General features: G+C 46.1%; 3 protein-coding genes and 1 pseudogene across 4 annotated transcripts; 2 read left to right on the top strand and 2 right to left on the bottom strand.

Moving 5' to 3' along the window:
* Positions 1 to 1,217: 1,217 nt before the first annotated feature.
* On the bottom strand, positions 1,218 to 9,053 carry LOC123405457. The gene is made up of 8 exons (XM_045099132.1): positions 8,827 to 9,053; positions 8,539 to 8,602; positions 8,173 to 8,245; positions 7,107 to 7,782; positions 6,810 to 6,921; positions 6,529 to 6,688; positions 2,449 to 2,556; positions 1,218 to 1,466 (listed from the first exon to the last, which is right to left on the bottom strand). Exons 1-8 carry the CDS (start codon positions 9,051 to 9,053, stop codon positions 1,429 to 1,431), a joined length of 1,458 nt encoding a protein of 485 aa, XP_044955067.1. The 3' UTR covers positions 1,218 to 1,428.
* Positions 9,054 to 12,472: 3,419 nt separating this feature from the next.
* On the top strand, positions 12,473 to 13,399 carry LOC123406202 (annotated as a pseudogene).
* Positions 13,400 to 16,555: 3,156 nt separating this feature from the next.
* On the top strand, positions 16,556 to 18,656 carry LOC123405554 (protein HHL1, chloroplastic). 2 transcript variants are annotated; one of them, XM_045099202.1, is made up of 6 exons: positions 16,578 to 16,948; positions 17,051 to 17,188; positions 17,284 to 17,370; positions 17,512 to 17,559; positions 18,099 to 18,315; positions 18,403 to 18,656. In XM_045099202.1, exons 1-6 carry the CDS (start codon positions 16,682 to 16,684, stop codon positions 18,414 to 18,416), a joined length of 771 nt encoding a protein of 256 aa, XP_044955137.1. In that variant the 5' UTR covers positions 16,578 to 16,681; the 3' UTR covers positions 18,417 to 18,656. The 2 variants fall into 2 exon arrangements, with proteins under 2 accessions (XP_044955136.1, XP_044955137.1); XM_045099201.1 differs by having other exon boundaries at positions 16,556 to 16,948; positions 17,284 to 17,559.
* A 173-nt stretch (positions 18,657 to 18,829) lies between these two features.
* LOC123405553 (26S proteasome non-ATPase regulatory subunit 6-like) lies at positions 18,830 to 21,901 on the bottom strand. Its single transcript, XM_045099200.1, has 8 exons — positions 21,646 to 21,901; positions 21,445 to 21,559; positions 20,379 to 20,469; positions 20,133 to 20,278; positions 19,825 to 20,044; positions 19,647 to 19,755; positions 19,360 to 19,528; positions 18,830 to 19,244 (listed from the first exon to the last, which is right to left on the bottom strand). Exons 1-8 carry the CDS (start codon positions 21,806 to 21,808, stop codon positions 19,070 to 19,072), a joined length of 1,188 nt encoding a protein of 395 aa, XP_044955135.1. The 5' UTR covers positions 21,809 to 21,901; the 3' UTR covers positions 18,830 to 19,069.
* Positions 21,902 to 27,374: the final 5,473 nt, after the last annotated feature.

The following is a 27,374-nucleotide window of genomic DNA, read 5'->3' as shown; positions in this document are numbered from 1 at the left end:
CGTCAAAACATACCCATGTGGGATCGAGTTTCAAAGATCTCGTCGCGACGAATCCAACGGTAAAGACGGATCTCAATCCCGACACGTGGTTTGAAAGATATGATCTTTTTAAAATTCAAAAATCCAAAATAAATGCACGTGAAGTTGTTTTTTTCAAACCAAACTAACCAATGTGAACACATTTAATGCTAATAGCAACATGCACTAGCAGACAAAAAACAACAGATGCATGACTCTGAAGGACGGCCGCTCGTTTCCTCCAGAAAATGCGCATGCACTTTTGTGCATTTTCGAAAATGGCAAGGGAAAAGAACAAGGTGCAGGTTAACGGGCAACCTCCCCGGGATTGGATGCAAGCCCGAGATGAAAAATACCTTGGTCGCCTTGGTTCCTACTCAAATAGGGATGGTAATGGGTACTCATGACCCGCATACCTACGAGTAAAAACCCTATTAGGGTAAGAGTATGAGTCAAAAAGATACCCATAGATATATAATTGAGAAAATTTGAGACTCATCTGGTATAGTGGGTATGAGTATGATTTAGTATAATCCATATCCGTGTATTCATGTACTCGCGTATAAAATAAAAAAAATAGGCCTTAAGTATTATTTGTTCATATATTAAACGTATTATATGTATATAAATCCCGTCGCTATCCCACATCTAAAATGTGTTGCTATTTACATGTATGTTTTGTTCTCATGAAGTGTTGTTACATTATTACTACTAGCAAAACATGCCCGTGCGTTGCACCGGGAGAAAAAATGACATGTTTTGCTGCGAAGCAAAACTCAATTATCATTAATTAGGTTGGACATTTGGATGATACGTGTGATGATGACAAAAATGAGGAATCAATTAGCAATAGGATTCTTTGGGACGTTAATCGGGTGAACAACCTTATATTTAGACTACCATACTCATAATAAAAAGATCCTACATTTACTACCTATTTTGAGTTACCGGCGTCAGACAATTAAAGTGTGGCATAATTCGTGTGACGTCCATGCATGTATGCTTATGTAGTATGCGTGGACCGTGTAGTCCTTATCGTATATATGTTCTAAGTTTCTGTTATGTTGCAATATATGTAGGATTCTCCATTGCAATTGCATCTCTACTTAGTCTGTAGCTCCATTCAGGTTTAGATGTAATTTCCTCTGTTCTTCTAGAGGAGTCCGAGAAATTTCATGGGAATTATACGGCATTTCGCATGACGGAAACACCTGGCTCATGTTTGGCTTTATAGTTATTGAAGATAAGACTAAGAAATAACCTATTATAGAAATATTTTTTATTATCTCTAAATTACATGTAAGACTTAAACTAAGACTATCTTATCAATTATTATGCATGCCCTCAAAAAATCAGTTTGAGACTTTCAGTTGCTTTGGAGGTCAGGCATATGGACCAGGACAGAACGGGTCATGTCAATGGCGGCAGCTCACTCGATCGGCCGTTCCCTGTTAAGTAGAACCGGTTAATAAAGTGAGTTTTTTTAGCCTCATAATAAAGTGAGTTCTCGTACTGCGAAGTCACGTCGTTGAAACCAGTTCTGGTACTGTCAAGGAAATCATAGTAATCCTCGTGTACACCTTTCTTATACCGTTATACGTATGTTTGCTGAAATAATGTTGGCCATCACAAATTCACAATGCATCATATCAAATACCTGATGGTAATAGTCAAAACTTCAGCCGGAGATGGACATTATCTAAAAATACGTAGTAGCAAAGAAAGCTTGGGCAGTCAAAACATGTAGACAAAACCAGAGTCAAGAATAGCAAGACCCGTGTCCTGGAGTTCCTTCAGTTGAAGGGAACTCCTTCAGTTTAGAAGACCTACGTATATATAAATATGCAGAAAATGTGTCTCTAAAATTTCTCAAGGTATGTGTATCTGAAACAGAAAACGTAATATTATCTGAATCTTTGGTAGGAGTAAATGGTTGATGTCCTCTTGCAATGCTGGTACATAGATATGCGAGCGTCATCCTCATGCAGATGCGTGCAGGGGCAGGCAATGGCGATATTGTAGGTCGAGCAGGGCGGCTCTCCGGTGGCTACGAGGGGCAATTAGCATGGTGTTCATCACTCAAAAAAACAATCAAATAGTGAACGACTATAATATTCCTAACAGTTAATTAAGTTTCCACTTGAATGACATATATTATGACTGAAATTTGTTTGCAGATCAAAAAGATCAATTTGCTTTAGTACTTGGCAAGAAGGATTGTATCTTATAAAACATTCTTCACCCTGTATAGGATCATATCTTATAAAACATTCTTCACCTTGTATACTCTTCATTGAATTTATCAACTAATTAACATTCTCATCCATGAACGCATGCATCATATGAGAATTTCAGCAAGCACGGAATAGCTAGATAAAAAAACTTTAAGCAAATGGAAATCCAACAAACAGAGAACAGAGAATTCCTCACCGTTCACATAACGAATAAGGTCGAAGAAGACATGACTCCTGCGGCCATCGGATTGCATCTTCTCGAGCATGTCAGGTCCACAATCGATTGGATGCATGGAGTATCTATCTAGTAGGATTAAACAACTGAGTCTTTACTGATTGATTAATTAGTGAATTGATCATTTAACTGAATCTTTGCTGACACATAACCAAAGGTATTAGATGTATTCACACCATTGGGCCTTAAATCCGCTAATAACTATGCAAAAAGAGAAAGGTCCTCGTGAATAAAAAGATAGAGAAAAAAGCTTTTATGAACATTTCACGTATGAGCCTAAAATTGCTGGAAAATCTGTCAATGCTAGTAAACAGGAAAGTTCACTAACATTAATGTACCAGTAAAGGTGTAATGTTAAATCTATCCCCTTTTTGTTGGATATACCTTTCCCACACCCGGGCTCCTGACAAACATACTGCCTCGTGTCGTGTACATGAGCATGCTTAAAAACTTTAAACCTTGCAACCACATGGAAATAGTTTGGTGACTTTGCTTAATCACAGTACCTGCTGTATGTACTGATCAAGAGCGATACTTTGACCAAGAACACTTGAAATGATCCGAATTCCATCAGTGTCTAAACTTCTAAGTACTATGTAAGCAAGATGTTGGAGCATATATCTCCATATGTGGTTTTGGTACTTGATGACAATTCCTATGGACTAATGGTTGCCTTAAGTTACATTTATAGGATTGTCCATAGGCACTTCTTGAAGTCCATCTGTTCGGTTCAAGGAGTTTATATGATGACCAAGATAGTATTCAAGGTATTATCCAAAGAATGGTCATAGAGACACATGGTTGATCAAGATCTCAGACAAAGAGTAAATCAAGATGATCAACACACAAAGCGTACAAGATGTACCGAGAGGGATCAAGTGATCCCATGGTATGGATTTGTCCATAGGCACTTCTTGAAGTCCATCTGTTGGGTTCAAGAAGTTTATATGATGACCAAGATGGTATTCAAGGTATTATCCAAAGAATGGTCATAGAGACACATGGTTGATCAAGATCTCAGACAAAGAGTAAATCAAGATGATCAACACACAAAGCGTACAAGATGTACCAAGAGGGATCAAGTGATCCCATGGTATGGTAAGCATTGTCCATTACGTGTTTGTGTACTAACCCATGGTCTTCGTGAGAGTTCTATGTGGGGGTTAGGTGTGTTTACATGGGCTTGCGTCAAAGAGAAGATCTCATACAACCCATGGAGTATGACGTCAAGTTGTGATCGTCATCAAGATTGCGGTGTGCAAGTTCAAGTGGATCAGCACGAAGATAGCATGCTTGAAGCTTGCCGTCCATTGAGGTGGCAATGGACTTGTGAAGATTTGCTGAAGAGTGGCTCACCCATAGTGAGTATGGGGGAGCAATCAACTAGTCTTCATCAAGCCAACACAATCAAGAAAGGTGGTCCATCTTGAGGAAGCCAAGATCATCATCATCTAGCTCAAGAGGACGAGGTGCAAGGTATAGGTTTGCCCTTGATAGGTTTTCTGGTTAGGATAGATTGCTGTTCTATCAAGGGGGCTCTCAAGTGAGTAGCTTGATCTATCGTTCGTTGAGAGCTCAAAACCATTTGCATCCTTGCATCATACTTCTTGGCTCTTGTTTGGTGTTTCTCTTTGTGAGTTTTAGAGCTTATGGTCATCTTCGTGACAAGCTCGAGTTCATCGAAAACGGAGTCCATATGCATCTACTATGATGTTTTCGATGTTGGAGTTTTTGCCGGTTCTTCATTCATAGTGATCTCTCATCTCTATATCTTTGGCATATTCATAACCGCATGGTCTTAAGATTTCCTGTTTGGATAGCCCTTGTCGTCCTGAATCCAACAAGCTTGGGTTTGCTCGATTCGGAGCTCGTATGCGAAAGTTATGGCTGTTTCAGTGGTGAGCGGTAGTACCGCTGGACCTAGCGGTAGTACCGCTGGACCTAGCGGTAGTACCGCTAGAGTTGGCGGTAGTACCGCTGGCTCGCAGTAGTACCGCCCCTAGTCAGCGGTAGTACCGCTCCAGGAGCTTAGTACCGCCTGCCTAGCGGTTGTTCGTGGACGGACCTTTTTGCGAAGACTTTCTTGGCGGTGGTAGTGTCGTTGCACTACCAGGGGCCCAGCGGTAGTACAGCTGGAGTGCAAGCGGTAGTACCGCTGCAGCCAGCGGTAGTACCGCTAGCTGGCGGTAGTACCGCTGGAGTGCCAGCGGTAGTACCGCTGCAGCCAGCGGTAGTACCGCTGGAGCTCGGGCAGAAAGTGGGGGTAACGGTCTGATTCCTTCCCCCACTATATAAAGGGGGTCTTCTTCCCCCTTGGTTTATCCATCCGTTGAGCTCTTGTTCTACCTCCATTGTTGACATTCTTAGAGCTTGATTACTCTCAATCCCTCCAATGATTCTTGCTTGTTCTTGAGGGAAAAGAGAGAGGAGATCTAGATCCACATCTCCACCAATCACTTTCTCCTCTATGTGAGGGGAACCCCTTGGATCTTGATCTTGGAGTTCTTTGTGACCTCCTTGTTCTTCCTCTCATATTTCTCCATAGCTTTTGTTGTTATGGAGGGATTTGAGTGTGAGGGACTTGACCACTTCGTGTGTTCTTGCCATTGCATTAGTTGCATCGGTTTGAGTTCTCCACGGTGATACGTGGAAGTGAGAAGTTGAGAAGCTTACTACCTTTGGTACTTAGTACCCTTGATATTGTTCTTCGTGGATGCTTTGGCATCCTAGAAGCTTGGTGGTGTCTCGGAGCTCAATCATTGTGGTGTGAAGCTCCGGGAAGCGTCGGGGTCTCCAATTAGGTTGTGGAGATTGCCCCGAGCAATTTGTACGGGTACCGGTAACCGCCCCCAAGGGTTGCCACGTGTACGGGTTCGGTGACCGCCCCCAAGGGTTGCCATTTGTACGGGTTCGGTGACCGCCCTCAAGGGTCCCTTAGTGGAATCACGGCATCTTGCATTGTGCGAGGGCGTGAGGAGATTACGGTGGCCTTAGTGGCATCTTGGGGAGCATTGTGCCTCCACACCGCTCTAACGGAGATTAGCATCCGCAAGGGTGTGAACTTCGGGATACATCATCGTCTTCCCGTGCCTCGGTTATCTCTTACCCGAACCCTTTACTTATGCACTTTACTTTGTGATAGACATATTGTTTATTGTAATATATCTTGCTATCACTTAGTTGTTTATCTTGCTTAGCATAAGTTGTTGGTGCACATAGGTGAGCCTAGTTGTTTGTAGGTTTTGTGCTTGACATATTAAACGTTAGTTTTATTCCGCATTTGTTCAAGCCTAAACCTTAACTATTTTAAAGCGCCTATTCACCCCCCCCCCCCCCTCTAGGCGACATCCACGTCCTTTTCACAAGACCTCCTTTCATCCATGTTGTCAGGGACGGCTTCTCTACTACTGCATAATCTGGTAATTTTGAAACAAATTTCATCACGTGAGAATATAATAGAGGTTCAGGGTTATAAAAGAGGATTAAGCGCTAGGTGCCATATTTACCGTTGTAATTCTATTAGCCAGGGGGGCATGACTGGGTGCCTATATACTTATGCAGGTGCAGTTACATGATATGCACTGTATTGTATAAGTAATTAGAGAGCGTTCTAGATATTAGCTCTCTTGGAAAATGAGGCTTGACTCAAACTTCTCAGATTTCTGAATATGCCTGTTTAAACATGCACTTCTCACATAATCCATTGCGCCTTGTACAACGTTTTACATGTTTTATAGTAAATTTAAAATGTATTTTGCAAACAATTAAGAAGGCCAGTTCCAGTAGGCTTACAAAGGTTCGGCCAAAGCAGTGTGGCCTATAAAAAGGAATGCATCAAACACAAATTAAATTCAGAGTGATTCTCTTGATCCTCAATGGTCTTTATCAAATATCAGCAGTCATTATCATCAAAGGAAATTGGATTGATCGTGCACATACATGGAAATGAAAAGAAGAAAGATAAATACAAATCAATGAGGAAAACTACACTATTTAGCCGTTTAAACAATAACAATCAGCTCGTTAATAGCATGAACATACCGTCTTTCCTCATCTCTGGAAGCCATCCAGAAGCATGATTCCTGATCATCTCAAGATAGTGCTCAGCTTCATGATCAGCAATATTAAAGAGCACATCAGAACCATATTGGAAGACAACCACATAGCGATAGCAAAATCTGTTGTCCTTCACTCCAATGTCCTACAGCAACGTCAGATAAATGAGGTTTATCTGCTGTACATACAACATGTTCAACAAATGATCAGACATGAATAAAATTCTTGACCCTCAGAATATATGGTGCTACAATGAAGTCACTTACCATGATCTCTGGAGGGAATTCGGAATAGCGGAGCGCAATGTAATTTAGCGACCGGGTCGATGGGGGTACCACGTCGGTCCCATGCTCCGCCTGCAAGCTCTTCAGATCAATGCTGTAAAGGATTGGAGACACAAAATCAAACAAAAGTCGTTCTTTAATTCCTCTGCACCAAATCACCGAGGCCTCCCACGACAATGTTAGATGAGAGACTGGAAAAAACGCAGTAGCACGCATGGTCTTCCTTGCAGAACTATCATCAAACACCCAGCATACACCCACCCGCGCGTTCCAGCTCACGTGGTGGAGAGGCAGTAGGCGTTGACGGGGATGTAGTGCGCCGGGCCTTCCTCCTCCTCCTCCTGTGGGGGCGCGGGGGCCGGGGCCGCCTCTGCCGCCGCCCGGATCCAGGCCCAGTAGGCCGAGCTCCCGAGGCCGGAGTCGCGGGCGTCATGGGGCACCGTGGCAGCGACCGCCACGGCCGAGGAAAAAGGAGACACGCGGGCGGGAAGGTGCGGCACGCGCGTCGGAGTGGGGGTCGATGGCGGCGGCCTCGTCTCGAGGAGGCGCACCGCGATGGGCCTCTTTGACGGCATCTTCTTCGACCGGCGCCACGACGACGTGAGGATGGGCAACGCGGTGTCGTCGTCGGCGGCGGCGGCAGCCATGGCTATGGACGACGCGGCATCGGCATCCGCGTCGGCGCAGCAGTGCAGCAGCGGCCTCCCTCCTCTCTCGCCCACCGCCGCCTCCGTTGTCCACCGATGCGTGCAGTCCGTGTCCCAATCCAGCGGAGGCGGTGAGCAGGATGAGGTGTGGCGGTGACGGTGGCAAGCGGGATGAGGTGTGGCGGCGATGGCGGCGACGGCGCGAGCGGGATGAGGTGTGGCGGCGGCGGCGAGGGAAAGTCTCGGGGTAGGGTTCGCTCTCGCTCGAGTGCGGTCGGGCCATCGCGAAGCGTTTTTCTCAAGATCCACTTACGCATGGACCGCGGGTTCAATTATCAGAAACCACATGGAGATTTTTGCAAAAGTACGACAACATAAATACTGCAAGAAGTATTATTTTGTACAATTCAGGCAGGATGCAGCTGAATTAAGTGACATCACATAATCAACAGGCAGCTCGCTCTAACAATCTTAACCACGTGTTTTGTTTTTACATCTACTCTTTAGACGTACAGATTCCATTAAATTGCAGACAAGCATATCTAACATAATATTTTGGTGTTTTAAAGCAACACGAAACTGCTGGTAACCACATAAACTAAACATTGAATATGACTCATCAAATAATACAACACATAGGTAAACAATTCAATGCTGATAACGTATTCTTTTTTCTGAGTTAAAATGAACCTTCAAACAGATCTCAGGGCTATCTCCCTCAGGACTACCAGGATGGGGCATCAGCCTCATACATTTCTTCTCCCAGTTACCCTGAATGTAAAGATATATACGTAGCATACAAGAATAGTGTTAAGACTCCCCAATGATAACTAACACCGTCCGATTAAGTCACTCGCTAAGTACGTACTGGTAAGTTAATGGCATACTACCAATCCTATACACTTCACTTCAGTGCTGGTAAGATAGCATACAAGAACAATATGGGCACAACAATAGTTCAGTCAGGATTGTTTGCCAGCATGAAATAATAATTTGATGTGCAAGACCCGTAATTAGGCATGAAACTGCAAGGGAACTCATGTAATCTTGCAGCTGAGCAGAACTCTCAGGATCTTGCGGGCCAATGCCATGACCACCACTTGAGCAGGCCTCAAGTCCTCCTGTAACCTGCAAATGAAAGGAACAAAACAGAAAATATCAGAAATACTTTGCATGATTTAGGGAGGAGGCAGCTGAATTTAGGTGACAGCTGAATCTTAGTCAGGTGTTTTACTTTTGCATCTACTCTTTAGAGGTTGCCGAACAGCGAGCTCTCCAGCCTGAATTTAGGTGACAGCTGAATCTTAGTCAGGTGTTTTACTTTTGCATCTACTCTTTAGAGGTTGCCGAACAGCGAGCTCTCCAGCAGCTTCATCTCGTCGGCCTCCTGGCCCAGCCTGGCCTGCAGCGCCTTCTTCTTCCTCCACCGGTCGTTCTTGCGGCCATCCGGCCCGGGCTTCTTCCCAGCCTCTGCGTTCGAGGCGACGGGGGAGCCCATGGTCTCTTCGTCGTCGCTGCTGCTGTCGCCCTTCTCCAGCCGGCGCTTCGGGAGCGCGTTCTGGGATATCAGGCTCGTCATGGCGCGGGGAGTCTTGCGGAGTACACCAGCGGATTAGGCAACAGTGCTAAACCCGGCCGCAAATGCGCAAGAAGGATGGATCCATGGGTTGTGAGGGTCCATGGGATTGAATGAATCGCTGGGTGAAAACGGGATAGCGAGCTTCGTACCTCGAGGGTTGGCGGCCAGGCACCGCGGACGGGGTGGAGACAGCGAAGACGGAGACGGAGACGGCGGCGGCGTCGGCGGCGCGAGGGTAGTAGAGGCAATGGTGCTTGGTTGGGGGATTGAAGAAACGAAGGGAGGAGGAGGTTGCGGGGTTCATTTTCTTGAGACTTCGGCGCGAGCGTCTTCGGGAGCAAGTGTCGTCCGCGCGCTGCCTCGCTCCTCCATGGCCGCTCCGCGCCCAGCCGTCGCGCCGCCCGTCGCCAGCTCGCGCAGCCGCCGATTGGATCTGGCGAGCGCGCCGTCTGCTGCCGCCATACCTCCTCGCCTCGGAAAACATATAGGGTCTTAATCATAAAAGTGAAACGTTTTTCTCACTAAAGAAAGGACTGCGGGTTTATTAACATAAAGTGGAAGGTCCTTTTTGCAAAAACGCCATGACGGACGACCAGAAACCCTATTTGCTTTATTATTACTAGCAAAAAAGCCCGTGCGTTGCAACGAAAGAGAAAATAACACACGCTTTGAACGTAGTATATTTTCACATGGCATCACATTTGTGTTGTCGACGATGGCATCAGTGCTCACACAACGAAAACGCGTTTGAATGTACACTCACTCGGAATAAGATGAGAAATATGTTCTTTCTCCCCACCAGATTTTCCAAAGGTGTGCATGTGTGGTTAATGATGTTTTCTTTCCTCTCAATTTGGTTTTAATTTAATGGATATTTATTGCAATTCGTATGGTCGTCTGAAAGAGAGAAAAAAAAGACCATGCACTACAGAATAAATTTGCACCAAAAATAATATTTAAGAATTATTCAACAGCTCAAAATAACATCTTATTTAGATTCTACACATTTTTTCAATCAAATTTCATATATAACATGTTAAAATCGGAGTTACGGTTTAAAAGATATAGATAATTTTGTTTTAGATAAAATATAGATTGATTAATTGAAAAATTAGGGTTTTTTTGTTAAAACAAAAAAAGCGTTTCGGCTGACTTTAATAGGAACGGCGGGTTGATTACCTGAAACATTAGGGAGTTTTCTGTAAAATGCAAAAAAACGGTTCGGCTCTGACTAAAAGATGGACCGCGGGTTGATTATCTAAAACTGTGAGGACTTTTCTGCAAAACGACAGAAAATGCTTCGTTCTGACTTAAAGTTGGACTGCGGGTTAATTAACTGAAACTTCGAGGGCTTTTCTGCAAAATGACCGACGACGGTCGACAGAAGCGCTACGCGCTTTATTATTAGAGGAGACTAGCAAAAGGGCCCGTGCATTGCAACGGGAGAAAAAATACCACACGCTTTTAATCTTTTTATAATCATTTTGATTTATTAAAATAATAAGCTAACTAACTAATGTAGTCAGTCCTATCCTATTTTGTTGAGAAATCAACCCGTCCATTGTTAATTCCACCATGATGAGAAATTGAGCGGGACAAGCAAAGCAAAACAAACAGGCTACGTGAATTGATCGATGGACTGTTATCTTATTTCACTCATGGGGTAGAGAATGTGGGATCAGATGACAAACTAAAGGTGGTGTTCCATTCTCTCTCTATAACAATGCAATCTTACATTCAATACATTCGTTCATCAGCAAACAAATTTCCACAAAACAAAATTTCTTGCCGGTGCTTGGCACACGGTTGGATGCATTTGGAGGGGATCTCACCAGATGATGAGTTCCTGCCGGAGGAGGGGATACGATGAGGGTTAGGCGCCTCTATCTGGCCATAAGGAGTCGTCGTTGCCGCGCCATAACCTCGGAGTTCCCCGTGTGAGGCATGGAGGCCCGCCTCCAACTGCAAGTACTTCGCTCCGCCGCGCCTTATCCGCGCGCCGCCGCCGTTTTGCATCGAGCAGACGCATCATCCCAAGTCGTTGTAGCTGTCGCGTTGATTTGATCAAGAAGTTGTGCTCGAGCGCCGAAACGGGGGCAGCAAGCGGGCAGAGATACGACCGCGGAGGCAGGTGGGTTGAGATCAACAACAGAGGTGGTTGAGGTCGGCTGCGGCGGCGAGTGGTGTGGCAGCGGCCTGGGCACAGGCCAGGGTGGACCAGGGTCGACGCGATGCGCTCGAGCGCCGCAACGGGGGCAGTGAGCGGGGAGAGGTACATCCGCGGAGGCGGTGGGTTGAGATCGGCAGCGATGGCGGTTGATGTCGGACGCTGCGGCGAGTGGTGTGGCAGCGGCCTGGGCACAGGCCAGGGTGGCCCAGGGTCGACGGGAGGAGGTGATGCGTACGGGTATAATTTTTGCAGCGAATCGTTTTTTCCTTTTGCGTTGCAGATAAATGAAGGAGCGCGGGTTGAATAACAAAAATTACAGGGGCTTTTTTATAAAATACCGTGGTGGGTTTTCCGACGGAAGCAATAGCCGCTTTATTATTATTATTATTATTATTATATAAAGGTATAGATTAGGGAGAGATAGTGTGTTGTTTATGATTATATAATTCTCGAACTGATGTGTTGTAAATTTGGATAATTTTATTCATGGATATTACCTGACGGGTGATGGGTATGAAAAAAATTGTATCTGAGTATGGGTATGAATGATGGTAAGGTTTGAATCAAAGGATAAGGGTATGAGGTGGCTCCACCCGTATCCAAATCTAACGGGTGCCATCTACATACACGAATCTCCGTATACATAATCGAACTAATTAGCAACTCTGAAACAAAAATGCAACGGGTTGGAGCTGTTCTCGGTTCGGACTGTCAAGAGACTGTGGTGTAGTAGGAAACAGAAATGCAGCTTGTTTGAGCTGAGCTCGGATTCGGACTGGATCGTTGCGTTGCGTTGCGCCACGAAAAAAGAAGAAGACAGGAAACTTTCTCCCTCTCCTATTCCTCGTTACCTCGTATGAGTCGGACGCGATCCAGTTGGCGGAAGAAATGGACCGGGGAACTTATATATACACATAGCGCATAGCGTTACAGAGGCCATCCCCCTCCTTCCTCCCACGCCACAACACCCAGCGCACCATCAACAATCCATCTCCCATCCCTACTCTCGGCGAGATGATGCAGTACGCCATGGATCCTTACGCGGACGCCTTTGCTCTACCTGCGCCTCGTGGCTTCTTCGGCGTCGGAGCCTGCGCTCGGACCGCTGCCGGCCCTGTTCGTCGACCTCCGCCTCCTGGCTTCTTCGGCGTCGGAGCCTGCGCTCGGGCCGCCGCCGGCCCTGCTCGTCGACCTCCGCGTCCCGGCTTCTTCGGCGTCGGATCTTGCGCCCGCCCGGCTCGCGACGTACCAGCTCGTCGACCTCCGCCTCCCGGTTTCTTCGGTGCCTGCCGTCCCAGGGTGCTCCCGCCAGCGCCGTGCGAGCTGCCCATGCCACCAAAGTTCTCAAAGCCCGCGGCGCCGGCACCAGCACCGGTCTCCTGCGTCGCCGCCGCCTCCACAAAGCGTCAGCGGCTGTGCCCTGACTACGAAGACGACATCCACTGCAACCTCCGGCTGAGAGAGAAGAACGCCGAGGAGCGGCCGCTACCGGACTACCTGAAGAAGGTGCAGCAAGATCGGGTGAGCGAGTCAGAGCGCGCCTCCCTTGTCGGATGGATGGACAAGTTCGTCCGAGACCATCATCTTGCCGACGGCACGCTCCACCACGCCGTGGCCTACGTGGACCGGGTCCTGTCGGTGCGTTCCCTGACGGCTGACAGCGGCTACGAGCTGCGCCTTCTGGGTGCAGCGGCCATCTTTGTCGCCGCCAAATACGAGGACCAGAGAGCCGTGTGGAAGCTGAAGGCCGACAAGATCGCCAGCTACGGCGAGTTCGCCACGGGCAAGGAGGTGCTCGACATGGAGCGCGAGATGGTGGAGGCGCTCGGGTACCAGCTCGGCGGCCCCACGGCGCACACCTTCCTGGGCCACTTCATGAGGTACGCCGAGGAGGAGGACAAGACCAAGATACTGCCATTGGCGACTCGCCTCGTTGATCAGTCTCTGCTCGACTACACGTGCGTCCGCATCTTGCCCTCCGTTGTGGCGGCGTCGGCGATCTTCCTCGCGAGATGGGCCCTGAATCCAGTCGTCGACCTGGCGTGGAACATGGAGCTGGAGAAGCTGACGGGGTACAACTGCTCCGACTTGACAGCCTGCGTCCTTGTTATGTGCGTCTTCTCGCGGTCGATCATCTGTAACCCTTGTTCTTGATCATTGAGGAGACCCACCAAGATACAGCAGTTTTGTACTTATGATCTTGTGAAACTTCCTTGTAATGTTCAATTCATGTATACGAGTATCGTTTGAGTTTTGTTACAAATTAAGTGTATAATTCTGTGAAAGTTCCTCGTAATGTTCATGTATGCTACTCTTAAATTAATGCATGTACCGTCTAAGTTTTTTCATGCATGCGTCAACTGCTGATGAGCGCTACATGCATTAATTTGCACACAAAATCATCTAGTTTTGTACCACACTAGTGCAAAGAAAAGCTATTACTCACTCCATACCTAAATACTTGTAGTAGTTGGAAAGAACTAAGGAGAACTAGTTTATTTTTTTTCTCAGCCAAAAGTAGTTAGTTACAAAGGGAATATATGATTTTCTTCAAGGAAAAGCCATCATGATAAAACTTATTAAACAAAGACAAAACAATATACCATCCATTAATCAATCAGAGAACGGCACATTTAATTAATATTACATAAAACCATAACAACAAGGATCAAGATCACACCAAACACCGAAACACACAATGTCGACTCCACTATCGCCCATGACATGCCGAACACAATAACAAACGTCGGCCACATGAACACACAACAACGCGGGGACCCTGCTCTACCTATCAAGCTGGCCTTTCACCATTGTCGAAAGAGAAAAACCCATGACAGCTCTCGGAGTAGCTGGCCCAAGACTCTCCAGTGGTGGTGAAAAGGCAAGCCCTCGGGAGAAAGAGCTCTCGCGACCGCGTCGCCCCCGCGGGCGACCGGCCTCGCCCTGGCCCTTCCTCCTCCAGCTCTCCCTCACCCCTCCCTCCTCCCCGTCATCGCCGGCACCCGCTGCCGGGACTGGCCCGGGCGACGCTGGCGGCGGTGACCCCTGGCCATTCCCCTCTCAGTTGCTCTTCGACGTAGGGCGGAGCAGCGTCGGGGGGTGTTCCTAGGCGGTGGCGGTTCGGCATGGCGGTGGGGTATCATGGTGTGTCGCGGGAGATCGGTTGCGCGGTGGTGTCGCCACTGGCACCGGGGTGGCACGGCGGCGCGACCAGGCGGCGTCCGCTCGACCCAGATCTGGGCCCTTTGGGCCCTATCTGGGTCTGGGCGGGCCGACGGCGGGGCGGGGCGGCGGTGTGACTTATGGGAGACGGGAGAGTGGCGATGGGCAGTGGGGTGTTGGCGGCGCTAACGCTGCCGTGCTGTAGCATGGCCGACGGGGCTTAGTGGGCCCAATTCGGGCCTGCCCGGGCCAAGGGTGGCCTGGTAAGCCCTACTGCTGTGTCCGGATGGCGGCCGCGATGGTGCTGGAGGCACGGGCCTCCCGTACGATGGCGGTGGAGGTGGTTCCCTCCTGTGCTGCTACGGTGCTGCTTCTCCCATCGCCCAACGCTCCTCTCTTAGTCCTCTGGCCTCGTTATGGTGATCTCAGTGAGGTGGCATGGGTGCATCGTGACCACGATGGCGCATGCTGGCGGGCGGCGAGTTGGCTGGTTGGCTCCGGTCTGGTTGGGCGGTGGGGTTTGGAGTGCGGGAGAAATCCTTGCCGGTTCTTCCAGCTCCGATGCGGTGAGGAGTGAGGGTGCCACGAGTCCTTCCTGAAGGGTGTCTGTGGTCTCCATCCCACACTCCCCTCTACGTGCCAGGGGAAACCCTAGGACACGTCCGGCCAGCAGCAACATCGCATTCCTTCTTGGAGTGCTGCTTGGTACACGAAGGATCGGAGCCTTGGATCGTGGTGGGTCGATTCCGGAGAGCGCAATGGTAGAGGATCAACCATGCTTTGTCGAGCTGCCGGTGCTGGCATTGTTTCTTCTTCTTCTTTTTTGGGCTTGATGTGCTGCTCACCCCAGCATTTGCTCTGTGATCTATATTGGTTGCTTTGGAATACAAAGCGGGGGGAAACCCTTTTTCAGTCAAAAGGCAAGCCCTCCACACGCCATGTGGTGGTCCGAGACTTTTGCCTTCAATGATGAGTATTCTGATTCCACTGTTCTCTTTAGTACCGTTAAAGAAATTTGAGATTGCCTTTAAGAAATATTTAAAGGAGATGACGGTGTACAGAGATATTGGTTCATCTTGCTTTAGCAAGGAATCAATTTGTTCATACAATAAGGGAGGCACACACGTCAATGTACAAATTGGACGCTATGAATGGTGCATGAGCACGTGATCTATGGCCGGATTTGATGACAAGTGAATTGGTCCAGTATCTTGCCCTTTAGAAAACCACGACTACGATGGAGCTGCGCTATGGAGTGGGCGACATAGTCAGATGGGTTTGGGAGCCGGACGACATCTATTATGTGTGTTCGACATACACAAGCTGGTTCGTTGCCCACATGTATGACTTGGAAGTCACTTTCAGCTAGGAATCTAGGGCACCCATGAAGTGCAAGCTTTTCCCTCTTTGCTTGCCCTGCACAATCGACGATGGTCATCTAATCAGTTGGCCAGGAAAGACTTGTCACGTCAAAGCGTTTGTATGAATGCGACCAAGCACCGGAGAGTATAGACCACTTGTTGATCGCTTGCCCATTCGCGAGGTCGATGTGGTATGAAGTGGCGACGATATGGGGATGTACCGACTGGACACTTTTAACGTCCGACCAACTACTGCAGTGATGGTGGTGCACTTTGCTAAACCCTGAGACACAAGTAAGGAAGGACTCGCACACCTCTATCCTTGTGGCAACCGTGAAAGCATCACAACAATGTAGTTTTTGACAACGCAAATCTTTCGGTGCAAAATGTCATTAGGAATATCTAGACGAAGGAGCTGTGTAACAGAGGGCTTGTAAGTTTAAGATCGATATGACTCTGATTTTCCGTAGGCTGCTTGGACAGGTAGATCATCAGTAGTCGTGTTTGTAAAACATTGTGTGGATGTGTGTTTTTACCCCTTTTCTATGAATATATGCTACGCATGCTTATACGTATTTTAGAACAAGAAAAATGAAAGGCCGTGCTAGCATAACGTGGCATCCACACATGAAGCCACGCCACCACATTGGGTAAGAATGAGATACTGCATCTTTTTGGATAGCCCAGGGACATCAACACCAGCTGGTCACAGCGATATTGTAATGTAAGCTGTGAGCAGAAGCCTCGTAGAAGAAAAGCAGCCGCACAAGGTGTCACTGACACTGTAGACCGGAGCGGCCCACTGTCAGTATCCAGTTGTCCGGCGTCCGGCTTCCACGACCAGATAAGCTGGCCATCTTTCCGTCGTCCCCCTCCACTGCTTCTCCCCCCTGGACGGAGGACGGACAATCACAGAAAACTAAACACAGGCATCCATGGAGGTGGTGGGAGGGGTGTCGCTGAGGCCGGCGCGGCTCCGGCACCTGACGCCCGGGGAGGCCAGCGCGGGCTCCTTCCTGCCGCGGAGGCTGCAGCTGGCACGGACCGCCGCGAGGCCAGCGAGGCGCGCGCTGGTGGTGGAGGCCCGCGGGGGCAGGGGCTGGTCGGACCGGCAGTCCCAGCAGCAGCGGCGCATGCCGCAGCTCCCCAAGATCGAGGACGACGGCAACCCCCGCTTCGTCATCTTCATCCGCACCGCCAATGTATATTCCTTGACTTGATTCCCTGTCATTGTATATCTAGCCTAGGTATATATGTATATTCCTTGTTGGTGATCGAGTCAAGGACGGCGGCAACCCCCGCAGGTGTACTTTTGGTACCCGCTCAACATCGTCACCGGCGGCACCACCGCCAAGATCATGCTCGCTGCCAAGGACAACTTCCTCGGCAAGTACATCTACAAGGACACGCTCGCCCGGAACCTCGCCACCGTCATTTACAAAGTAAACCATCCTTCATACGTTCGTACGCACTATGAATCTAGTCGCCGGTGTCGTGTACAAGCTGAGAGTTTTGTTTGTGTGCGTGGTGTGTGCAGGACGAGGATGACATAATTGACCTGGCGAAAGAGCAGTTCCGCGTGCTCAAGGGAGAAACCGAGTTCCGGTACGGCTACAAGATCGTGGTAATTCTCTCATCCTTGGCTGCAGGACAGGAGGGAGGGCGCGTCGTTTCGATAATCATATCTTCTACTGGTTGTACTAGCCTTTCATTCAAAAATCAAAATGGAGGTTGCAGTTCATATACTTGTCGTTTGGCTGAGCAGGAGAAGGGGAACCTCAGGTCTGCACTGGCGACAAGCAACGTGCTCGAGGTACGTCTCTCTCTCTCTCTCTCTAATGCGCTTATACTCATCGCACAAAATGGGCAAGCCCTTGCATTTTGTACTTTGATTTTGCAACCCATTTGTAAATTTTTTTTGGCAAATTCTGCTAGTACATCAATTTTCCAGATGGCATGCGTGTGGGCAGAACATGAGCAAACCAAAAAGCTAGAACGCCCTCATTTTGCACATTAACTGTGATGCGGCATTTTTTTGGTCATGATCATCCATTGGTAGGGTATACATATGTGATATGAACGAAATACTCCGTACCACATATAGAACCCCACTACCTTGGAAACTTTGTCGTAAGCCAACACTCGCCATGTTTTACAAAAACAAAAACAAAAAAACTCTATTTCTCCCCCTTACTATCTAAACTATCATGAACTATGAGTACATAGTGAATCTCAAAATATAAATGAGTACCAAAAATCTCTGTTGCAGAAGTGACATCCACATCAGGATGGTAGGAAATGAATGTGTTGTGCACTAACAGCAAGACCTTCTTTTTTTCCTTGTCATCTCAGCTCCCAAAGAAAGAAGAGCTCAAAAGTGTAGTTGACAAGGTGAGGGACTTCTTCGGTGAGGTAACCTCGGGCGCCAAAGAATCCTTTGCACAGATAACAGGATCTGCCAGCGCAGCAGAGGCCGAAGCAGAAGGAAAAGCAGAAGACGAGAGGCCCCGCTCCAAGAGACGAGGAAGCAAGAGGAAAGGGAAGCAGCAGAAGCCCAAGCAAGGGTTCAGTAAGTAAAAAAAAAAAAAAACTCACCCGACTTGTCCCCCGCTTTATAATCAAATCATCACACGCAAAATTTCTTTCATCCCTGCAGAGCCCGAGAGCTGATCGGAAGAGTGGGATCGAGTGGACCGCCCGGCTGTAGTTTCCCCCGAGCTGCTCTGTAGCACACCAGAGGCTTTTTGAGTTTTGCAGTGTAACCTCCCTGTGGGCAACAACAAACTTTGTTCACTTCTCACAGAGTATATGATGTTAGGCAGCCCCGCGAAATCTTAGAAATGAAGCCAATTGATGTACTTGCAGAACAGCGACAACCACAGCTTTATATTGAATTTCAATTCTTTGCAAGAGTTTTTTCTTTTTGAAGTAATTATTTGCAAGAGTTGACAGTGGTTGTAAAGCTTGCACGGATGTGTATCGCCATATGAGGTGTCTGAATTCAGTTGGAAATGTATTACGTGACAAATCATGGAAATCATTGCTATATACGGAGTATATGTCAAATATGCCAAACAAATAACTTCACGAGAACTAAAGCACAGATGATAAGGCTTAGAATGAATAAACAGGTTCATCACAGAAGAAACATCCTTCAGCCTGATCTTCTGGGATATGAGTTCATAGTAATTCATACAAGACTTCTTCCTCGCACGCTCAACAAAGCCAGGCACTGGCCATATCCTCTAGGAGGCTAGCTGAAATAGATCCAACAACCGGGCACAACCTTTGCTGGGTCAGAGCTCCAACAAGAACAGCAACTTTTACAGATCAATGACTCGGGATAGCTTCTGGATGCGGTTCAGCAAGAAGTCCCCTTGCTTGATGGTCGACTGGTAGAAAGCATTCCTCTCATCAGGCCGGTTTGTCTCCAAAACACCAGCGACCTTGTCAATCTTGCAGTGAAGCTTGCCAGCTGCAATAAAACGAGAAAGTTCCCTACAACAAATGAAAGACAAAGCATATGAATACGACAGCAGAAACAAAAACGATATATATGTATGGTGCATAGGAATGGACATATGAAATTAGGCAATTGTTTCACATCACTTACTGGTCTATGAAATCAACAGTCACACCAAATGCAGAAGCCATAGCTTCCATCGTCACACTCTTGTATGACTCCAAAAACTGTGAGTAGACGACAGTGCGCACTTCCCTCATGTAGTAGCGGAAATGAGGTTGAAGATAACGGTCTAACTTGATCTGTTCCATCAAGCCAGCTGAAAAAATATATTTGACCAGGTATTAATACAAGCACATACAAATACGATGCAATTCAAAAACAATAATCACAAGACTTACAGAATGCAATAAAAAATGAATAATCACAAGACTTACAGAATGCAACAAAAAATGACTTGTACTGGCAATTGTACAGGGAGTTAAGAAACTCTGAGAGGTGTGGTACTTTGCCTATCACTGCAAGGATTTCTGGTGCATCCACCACCTGAAAAATTTGTTTTGTTAGAGATAACTACGGCAAGAAAATATAACAGACGGAGCCAAGTTGAAATACCTTTTGCTTTAGAGATACACGATCCAATGAGATTATACTCGTGAGGACTGTATAGAAGATGAAAGTGTCGTATGGAAACAGCTCATAGGTTGTGAAAGTTGAGATGGAGTCCAAAAACAGGCTGGTAGCTTTCTTGAAGTTTCTAGTTGCCATGCAGTATAGGCCTTCGTACACTTTCAATCTGTTCTTTCTCTCCCAGTCACCTCCCTCCTCAAACAACCTAAAAGCAGTAGAATAAGTGGCCAAATACCATCACACTGGTGTTCCAAATGGCAGAATGGAACTCTACAGATGGAACAAAGGCTTACTTCTTTGCCTTATCAATTGATTTTGAGATGAGATCGAAGTCCATGTAGAAAAGGCCAATTTGCAAAGTGTAGAACACAAGATCCATCTTCTGGCCAATGGCTACAGTTTTTCCTTCAGTAACTTTAAGTTGTTCCAGTGCTTTTTCCTATAAAGTTGATTTCAGACAATAGAAACAGGTATATTTAGAACTTGTACTTTATTAACCAGGCATCAGATAATTATTTTACAAGTAAACAAGTTCATACCTTCTCGCCAACCTTTACAAAGTACAAGGACTTGGCAAGATGGGCTTCACGCACTTCACTCTCGCCCAAGTTCTCTTCAGCATCAGCAATTCTTCATATACAAAACAAAAGTTTAGTTTAGAGGAACCAAATTGGTACTCATCAAAATTTACAGCAGTGGAAATATTAGATACAAAATAACTGGGAAGAGCATCATGGATAATAAGAAACAAGCCTAATTCCATAATCATTGAACCAACGTGTTTTTAATAATTCAGCCTTCAGGAATACCCTGTCTACAATTCAAGATTACTAATAACTAATAATTTCTTTCATTCATCTCATCCAGAACATCGTATCTCAAAGAAACTCCACTTGCTCCTTAACATTGACTATTCAACCTAAATTGCCCTGCCTGACTGGTGGCCAGATGCACGACGCGGTCTTCCCAAGCTTCCCTGCAAAGGATTCGACAACGCGGTTCGCCTAGCTCGGCATCCCAGCTGAGTTGTAAGACCAAACCGACGGTGAGCTCTGGATCAAAGCAGGAGCGGAAGGGTTCCTTAGCATACGGATATAGCCTTGTACTAATCCTAGTGGCGTTGTCTTGCTGGCAGCCCTAGATAGCCAGCCCCCTGCCGTTGTACGAGTCACCATGGGCGACAAAACTCTGCAAATTCTGTGCGTGTTCGCCAAAAATCAAAAGGTTCTACCCTTCCTTAATATACTCTAATTACTCTTCTCAATGCCTGGTTGTAAATTCCGAAAGAGCTATAGTTTCCTAATACTAATAACGGACTCAGTTCTGACAGAAATATAGAACACAAACAGGCACAGTTCTCACACAAAATTGGGGAACATTCCAATTTACTTCGCAGTCTTTGGAGGACGGTAAACATTATGAGCAGTTTGGTATAAGACTCACTTCCTGCGTCCAAAACACGAAGTGCTAATTCATACCTATCCAGCGCAAAGCAATTTACTGACAAGATCTATCGTCTACTTTTGACCACGTCTAGAACCCGAATTAGCACTAGACCGAGCTCTACAAAAGAATTAAGCAGAACGAGAGGGCAAACCCACTCACTTCTCATCGAGCTTGCGGATCTCCTCGTCGATCCGGGCGCGCATCTCGGCGAGCAGTGCGGCGTCCGGCTCCAGCACGCCCGTGGCGGCCAGCGACTCGAACAGCGGCGCCATGTCTGGCAATCAACCCCACGAAAGAAAAAACAGATCAGTTTAGCTGGCACACTGGATAAGCGGCGAGGGGGGCGGGACGGTGCGGTACCATCGGATTTGACGGCGGAGAGCACGTCGGAGCGGATGTCGACCTTGGAGAGGTCGTCAACGTCGGGGTGGGAGAGCAGGAAGAGCTTGTGGGCAAGCAACAGGTGCTTCTCCTGCTTCCCATCCTCGCCGCTGGTGCTTCCGCCGCCACCGCCTCCGTCCATCTCGTCGCCGCTCGTTTGGGTTGAGGGCACTTCCCTCCGGTTGGTTCGCTTGGATCGCACGGCGTCGGGAGTTCTGACAGGCCGTGGGTAGGTTCGAGTTGGAAGTTAGGGGCCAGAGCTGGCCAAACAGGCTGGCCCGGCCCATGCTAATCATGCATGGCACGGGACGGCCCATTGGGATACGGTTAGTAAGTGGGTTGTGTCATATCGAACCGTGTGCTGCATGTTCAGGCCTAGTACAGCCTACTCCCTTCGTTTTTAAATATAAGTCTTTTAAGAATTTTTATTAAAAAAGTACATACAGATGTATATAGACATACATTAGAGTATAGATTCGTTCATTTTACTTCGTATGTAGTCCTTTAATAGAATCTTTAAAAAGACTTATATTTAGGAACGGAGGGAGTAGTTAGTAAATGAGTCAGTATATTGGACCGTTTAATGCGATGGGTTGAATATTTTTAAGATTGTTGGACTGGTTTTTAGGACTATTATGATGTATTTTAAGTGTATGTACATAATTTTTTTTAAAAAATACGGATCATGTCGTGCTAGCTCACGAGTCCAATCTCCAAGCCTAGGCATGGCCCAAGACGTGTTGTATGTCGTGTCTGGTCCATGGCGGGTCGTGTCGTCGTGCTCGCGGGCTGGTCTGGTTGGCTCAACCCGTTTGTCCAACTTTGTTAGGGGGTAGGGTTTCTTTCTAGTTAGGGCTTGGACTTGTCCTTATAGGTCAAATGGATAGATTCTAGGATTAGACCGGCATCAACCTTTTACTCGAAATTTCAAAACGTAAAAGTTCACAGCATAAAGAATTCCAAAAAATCTACTGAGTTTTAATTTGTAACAAATAGATAAAATGAATGAGACAAACATCTAGATTTTGTCCATTGCAAATGAACTGGGAAAATGTGGAATACTCGAAGAAAAATAACAAACAATTAAAGTTTTTTACCAGAAATTCAAAACACCAAAGTCCATAACTCAACAAATTTAACATCACTATTTTCTATTGAAAAAACCAGAAAAAACACATTCATGATCTATGGCACAAGCAATGATGTATGGATTGCAATTTGCCATACAAATGGGGTGTCACGGTAAGGACGGCTATGAGTACACATTATCGAGTAACCGATGGGTAAAAATTATGTTAAGGTAAGAGTATGGGACAAAACATGCCCATGGGTATATAAAACATGGAATCTCAAACTTATCGGGTAGAGGGGGTTCGGATATGAGATCGTATAACCCATACCCGCGCACACATGTACCCTTATAGAATATCAGAAGCGGGCTTGGTATTTTGGTTGAACTTGTTATAATGTTCAAAGTTTATTGTAATGCTTATTTCATGATTTTATGTATGCCCAAAGTATCTTTAGCTTTATTAAGAGTTTGTAAGCCTAACATGTATGACCATGTGTTGTTGTTTTCTTGTGTTGTTTTTAGGAGGAAATTCTATTGTTTATGAGAATATGTTTCTAATGGTATGTTATTGTTTATAAGTATGTGATGTTATTATGATGTGTGGTTGTTTATAAACTATGACCATCTGTTGTTTTTTAACCATGTTTTACTCAAGTTTATGTGTTACAAATGTGGGTATTTTTACCCGCAGGTAACCATTACCCTGTCGAGTGACGTGTACCCATTGACGGGTATAGATATGGGTGATGGGTAATTTAAGAGGGGACGAGTAAAGGTATGGGGAGGCTTCACGAGTAGCCAAACTCGGCAGGTGCCATGCCGTGAATTCAAGCTTAGTTGGATAATGTGAAGGTCACTCGTACTTGCTCATGGAAATATCAATGGTGGGCTGAAATTAGTGCAATTTTATGATTGTATTGAATTGGTTCGGGCCGTTGGAGTTGGTCAAATTATGAATTGTCCGAGGGAAGTGAATACTACAACACATGAACTAGCTAGGGCTAATTTTTAAAAACTAGCGGGCTAAGGCGCGGAGACACGCGGCGCGCCTGTGCAGGTGCTCTTGATTTGTACAAAAAAAACTGCTACTTTTTAACAAAATTGTTATTGGTGCTAAAAAATTATAAGAAAAATAGAGTACACATGATGGATGAGTGGATAAGTATGTCTCAAATAACTACTCTCAAGTAGTAAGTCAACCATGGAGAAGCTACTCTCATGCTTATAAGTGTTGGAGGTGCCCTATGCAATGACATCAAAAAGTCAGCTTGATGTTGCCTTCTCGTGGAATTTTCTGGAGCTCTTATTGGTAAACATGATTTTTTTTGTTTCACACAAATGATGCCACCATCACCAAATAGTAGCTTACAAGACAATCCTTATATAATCGTATGCCATACAAAAATAATGTGTTCTGGTTATCGTTTAAACGTTCTATATGGCTCTAAATATTTGAACAACAATATATTAAGACATGATTTTGTCTATGAATTATTGAACCAAAGCATCAAATTTATCTTAATCAAAAGTCTAAAATAAAAAGGAGAGTTAGGTCCAATTATAGTGCCATGATAAAGCGAGCTTATGGCATCTTAAAATATTACTGGTTGTGTCACGTCCAAGATGCGACCCTATCCTCAATTTGGCACGAAGGCCTCGTCAGGGATAGAAGCGCATCTCGTCGTGTCGCAAGAATGGATATCGTTACAAGTACATGTACTGAAAAGAAGAGATATATATAGAATTGGCTTACACTCGCCACAAGCTACAACAGAGTCACATCAGTACATTTCATAATCATCAAGAGTAAGAGCAGGGTCCGACTACGGACGAAAACAAACGAGAAAAATAAGAACGACGTCCATCCTTGCTATCCCAGGCGGCCGTCCTGAAACCCATCCTAGATCGATGAAGAAGAAGAAGAAGCAACTCCAAATGAACAATCAACGCGCTCGCGTCAAATAACCTTTACATGTACCTGCAACTGGTGTTGTAGTAATCTGTGAGCCACAAGGGACTCAACAATCTCATTTCCAAAGGTATAACGACTAGCAAAGCTTAATGGGTGAGGCATGGTTAAGTGGTGAGGTTGCAGCAGCGGCTAAGCATATATTTGGTGGCTAAACTTACGAGTACAAGAAATAAGAGGGGGGATGATCTACGCATAACAGACGTGAACTACTGATGATCAAATGAATGATCCTGAACACCTACCTACGTCAGACATAACCCCATCGTGTCCTCGATCGGAGTAAGAACTCACGAAAGAGACAGTCATGGTTACGCACACAGTTGGCATGTTTTAATTAAGTTACTTCAAGTTATCTAGAACCAGTGTTAAACAAAGTTTCCACGTTGCCACATAACCGCGGGCACGGCTTTCCGAAAAGATTTAACCCTGCAGGGGTGCTCCAACTAGTCCATCACAAATTACCACAAGGCGCATAGAAATCCTCAGTCACGAAGCTCGCGATCTCGTCGGATTCCCTAGTGGAAACCCTCAACTCTGAGATTACCCAAAGCATCACCGGAATCCCGATGCACAAGATATCTCGTCAAAGGTAAAACTAATCCAGCAAGGCCGCCCGACGTGTCGACGATCCCGATAGGAGTCGCGTACCTCGTTCTCAGGACACGACGGATGAGCGATGGTTACCACGCCAAACGCCGAGTTGCCCCGGGTAGCGTTAATAAGCTGCTCTGTTTTTGGACCAACACTCATGAGGAGCACTGGCCCGGGGGTTGATTAAATTATCCTCGGGGTCCGGAAAGTCCGTATGCAATTTTATTAGGTGATTAGGCAAATGTAGTACCAATGTTGGGCCTTGCCAGACCAGCTTTAAACTAAAACGAATTATCAAGGGGGTCCCCATAACAACCCCGTTCGTGTTAGGAGCGCTCAATTATGGAACATAACACCGGTAGCCGGAAACTAAGGGGGCAAAGGTGGAACAAAACACCAGGCTAGAAAGGCCGAGCCTTCCACCTTTTACCAAGTATATAGGTGCATTAAATTAAATAGCATTTAAATATGGTGATATAACAAGGAACCCATGTTTTCACATGGAAGCAACTGCACCTGCAACTAGCAATGCTAACACAGGGTTAAGCAAGCGGTAACATAGCCAATCAGTGGTTTGCTAGGTTGAACAGGTTGATGGTTTTCATGGCATTGTTGAGAGGCTGATATTTAACATGTGGTAGGTAACGAGACATAAATGACAGCATCGAAATAACTAGCATGGCAATGATAGTAATGGTATCTGGGAAATGATCATCTTGCCTGAGATCCCGCTTGGAAGAAGAATGCCTCCGTGAAGCAGACGAACCGACTTAGTCGAACGGGTCCTCACAATCCGACACGCTTGCGGAACTCTAACGAGACGAGGCAAACCGGAAACAAGAATCAACAAACGATATTCACCACACGATGCACAACACAAATGATGCATGAGCAGCTAGATACATTTTAAATGAGGTCGGAAATGACATATAGCACCTCCGAGACGACCTCACATGTTAATTTACAATTCTGTCCAGATCTGAATTAACACATTTAATTAGTTGTTAAACAGCAAAAAAATAGGTTCACGTGATTCTACGCGTCATTTCGAGCAATCTACACATAAAGAACATCTCCAACGGAGCTACGGTTCAAAAGATATAAGCACCACAAGATATGATGGCATGAATGCAATATGTGTGCAACGACGGTCACGAGCACTTTAAAACATACAACCAGCAAGAGAAAATGAAACTACACGAGATTCTAAGCAAGTTTCATGTAGGACACGATCAAATCGGAGCTACGGTTCAACAACTACGAGCAAAACAAGAAACGGCTACAAGCTGCCAAAATCAGCCACATAGCATTTTCTACACCCACAACTACGGGCTACACGACTCCGATATGCTCAAGCAAGGCATGGCACGGAAGAGGGCAAGAAGCACTACTACAAACAACTAACAACAACTAGCATGGCATCATGGATCACTAGGGAAAGAAGACACAAAATGGCATCTCACACACTATTTCAGACTTAGTGAAAATTACACCTCATGAAAGTGCAGTTTTCGATCTGAAGCCATATTGACAGCAGCAAAACCATAATCTACAGGAAACCAAATGGCATGAAACTTCACAGCATGCTAGAGAAACACAAGGGGTACAACTAACTCCATTGGACCAACCTCAAAAGAGCTACAGATCACAAGCTAGAAGCAAAACAAAAAAGCAACAAAATATAACAGATTCCAGACTTAGAAATATTTCAGCTCCTCCAAATCAGCACTATTTCTAGCAACTTGAGGGCAATCAAACCACACCTAAACATGCATTTCTATTGCAACCAAAAATACCAGGGGCTAAACAAAACATCCAAGATCAACTCTTTAGTTGACAACTTAATCAAACAAAGCACGGAATAAATCCTACAAAATAAACAAAAGGGCATGACGGCAAAATATCGCGCGAACTTACTTGCTCAAAATCTAGAACTAATTGCACAGAAAAATCACATGGATTTTTTCTACCCTGAAAACATATAAAATATGTGGGGTTGCGCAACAAAATAATGCCACACGAAAATGCGGGAAAGATAACCTATACACGGGAAAATAAACTACCGGCAATCCA

This window comes from Hordeum vulgare, chromosome 6H, assembly GCF_904849725.1.
Source record: "Hordeum vulgare subsp. vulgare chromosome 6H, MorexV3_pseudomolecules_assembly, whole genome shotgun sequence".
Lineage (NCBI taxonomy): Eukaryota > Viridiplantae > Streptophyta > Magnoliopsida > Poales > Poaceae > Hordeum > Hordeum vulgare.
Note: the sequence above shows the minus strand (reverse complement) of the source record. Positions and strands in the feature narration are given on the sequence as shown.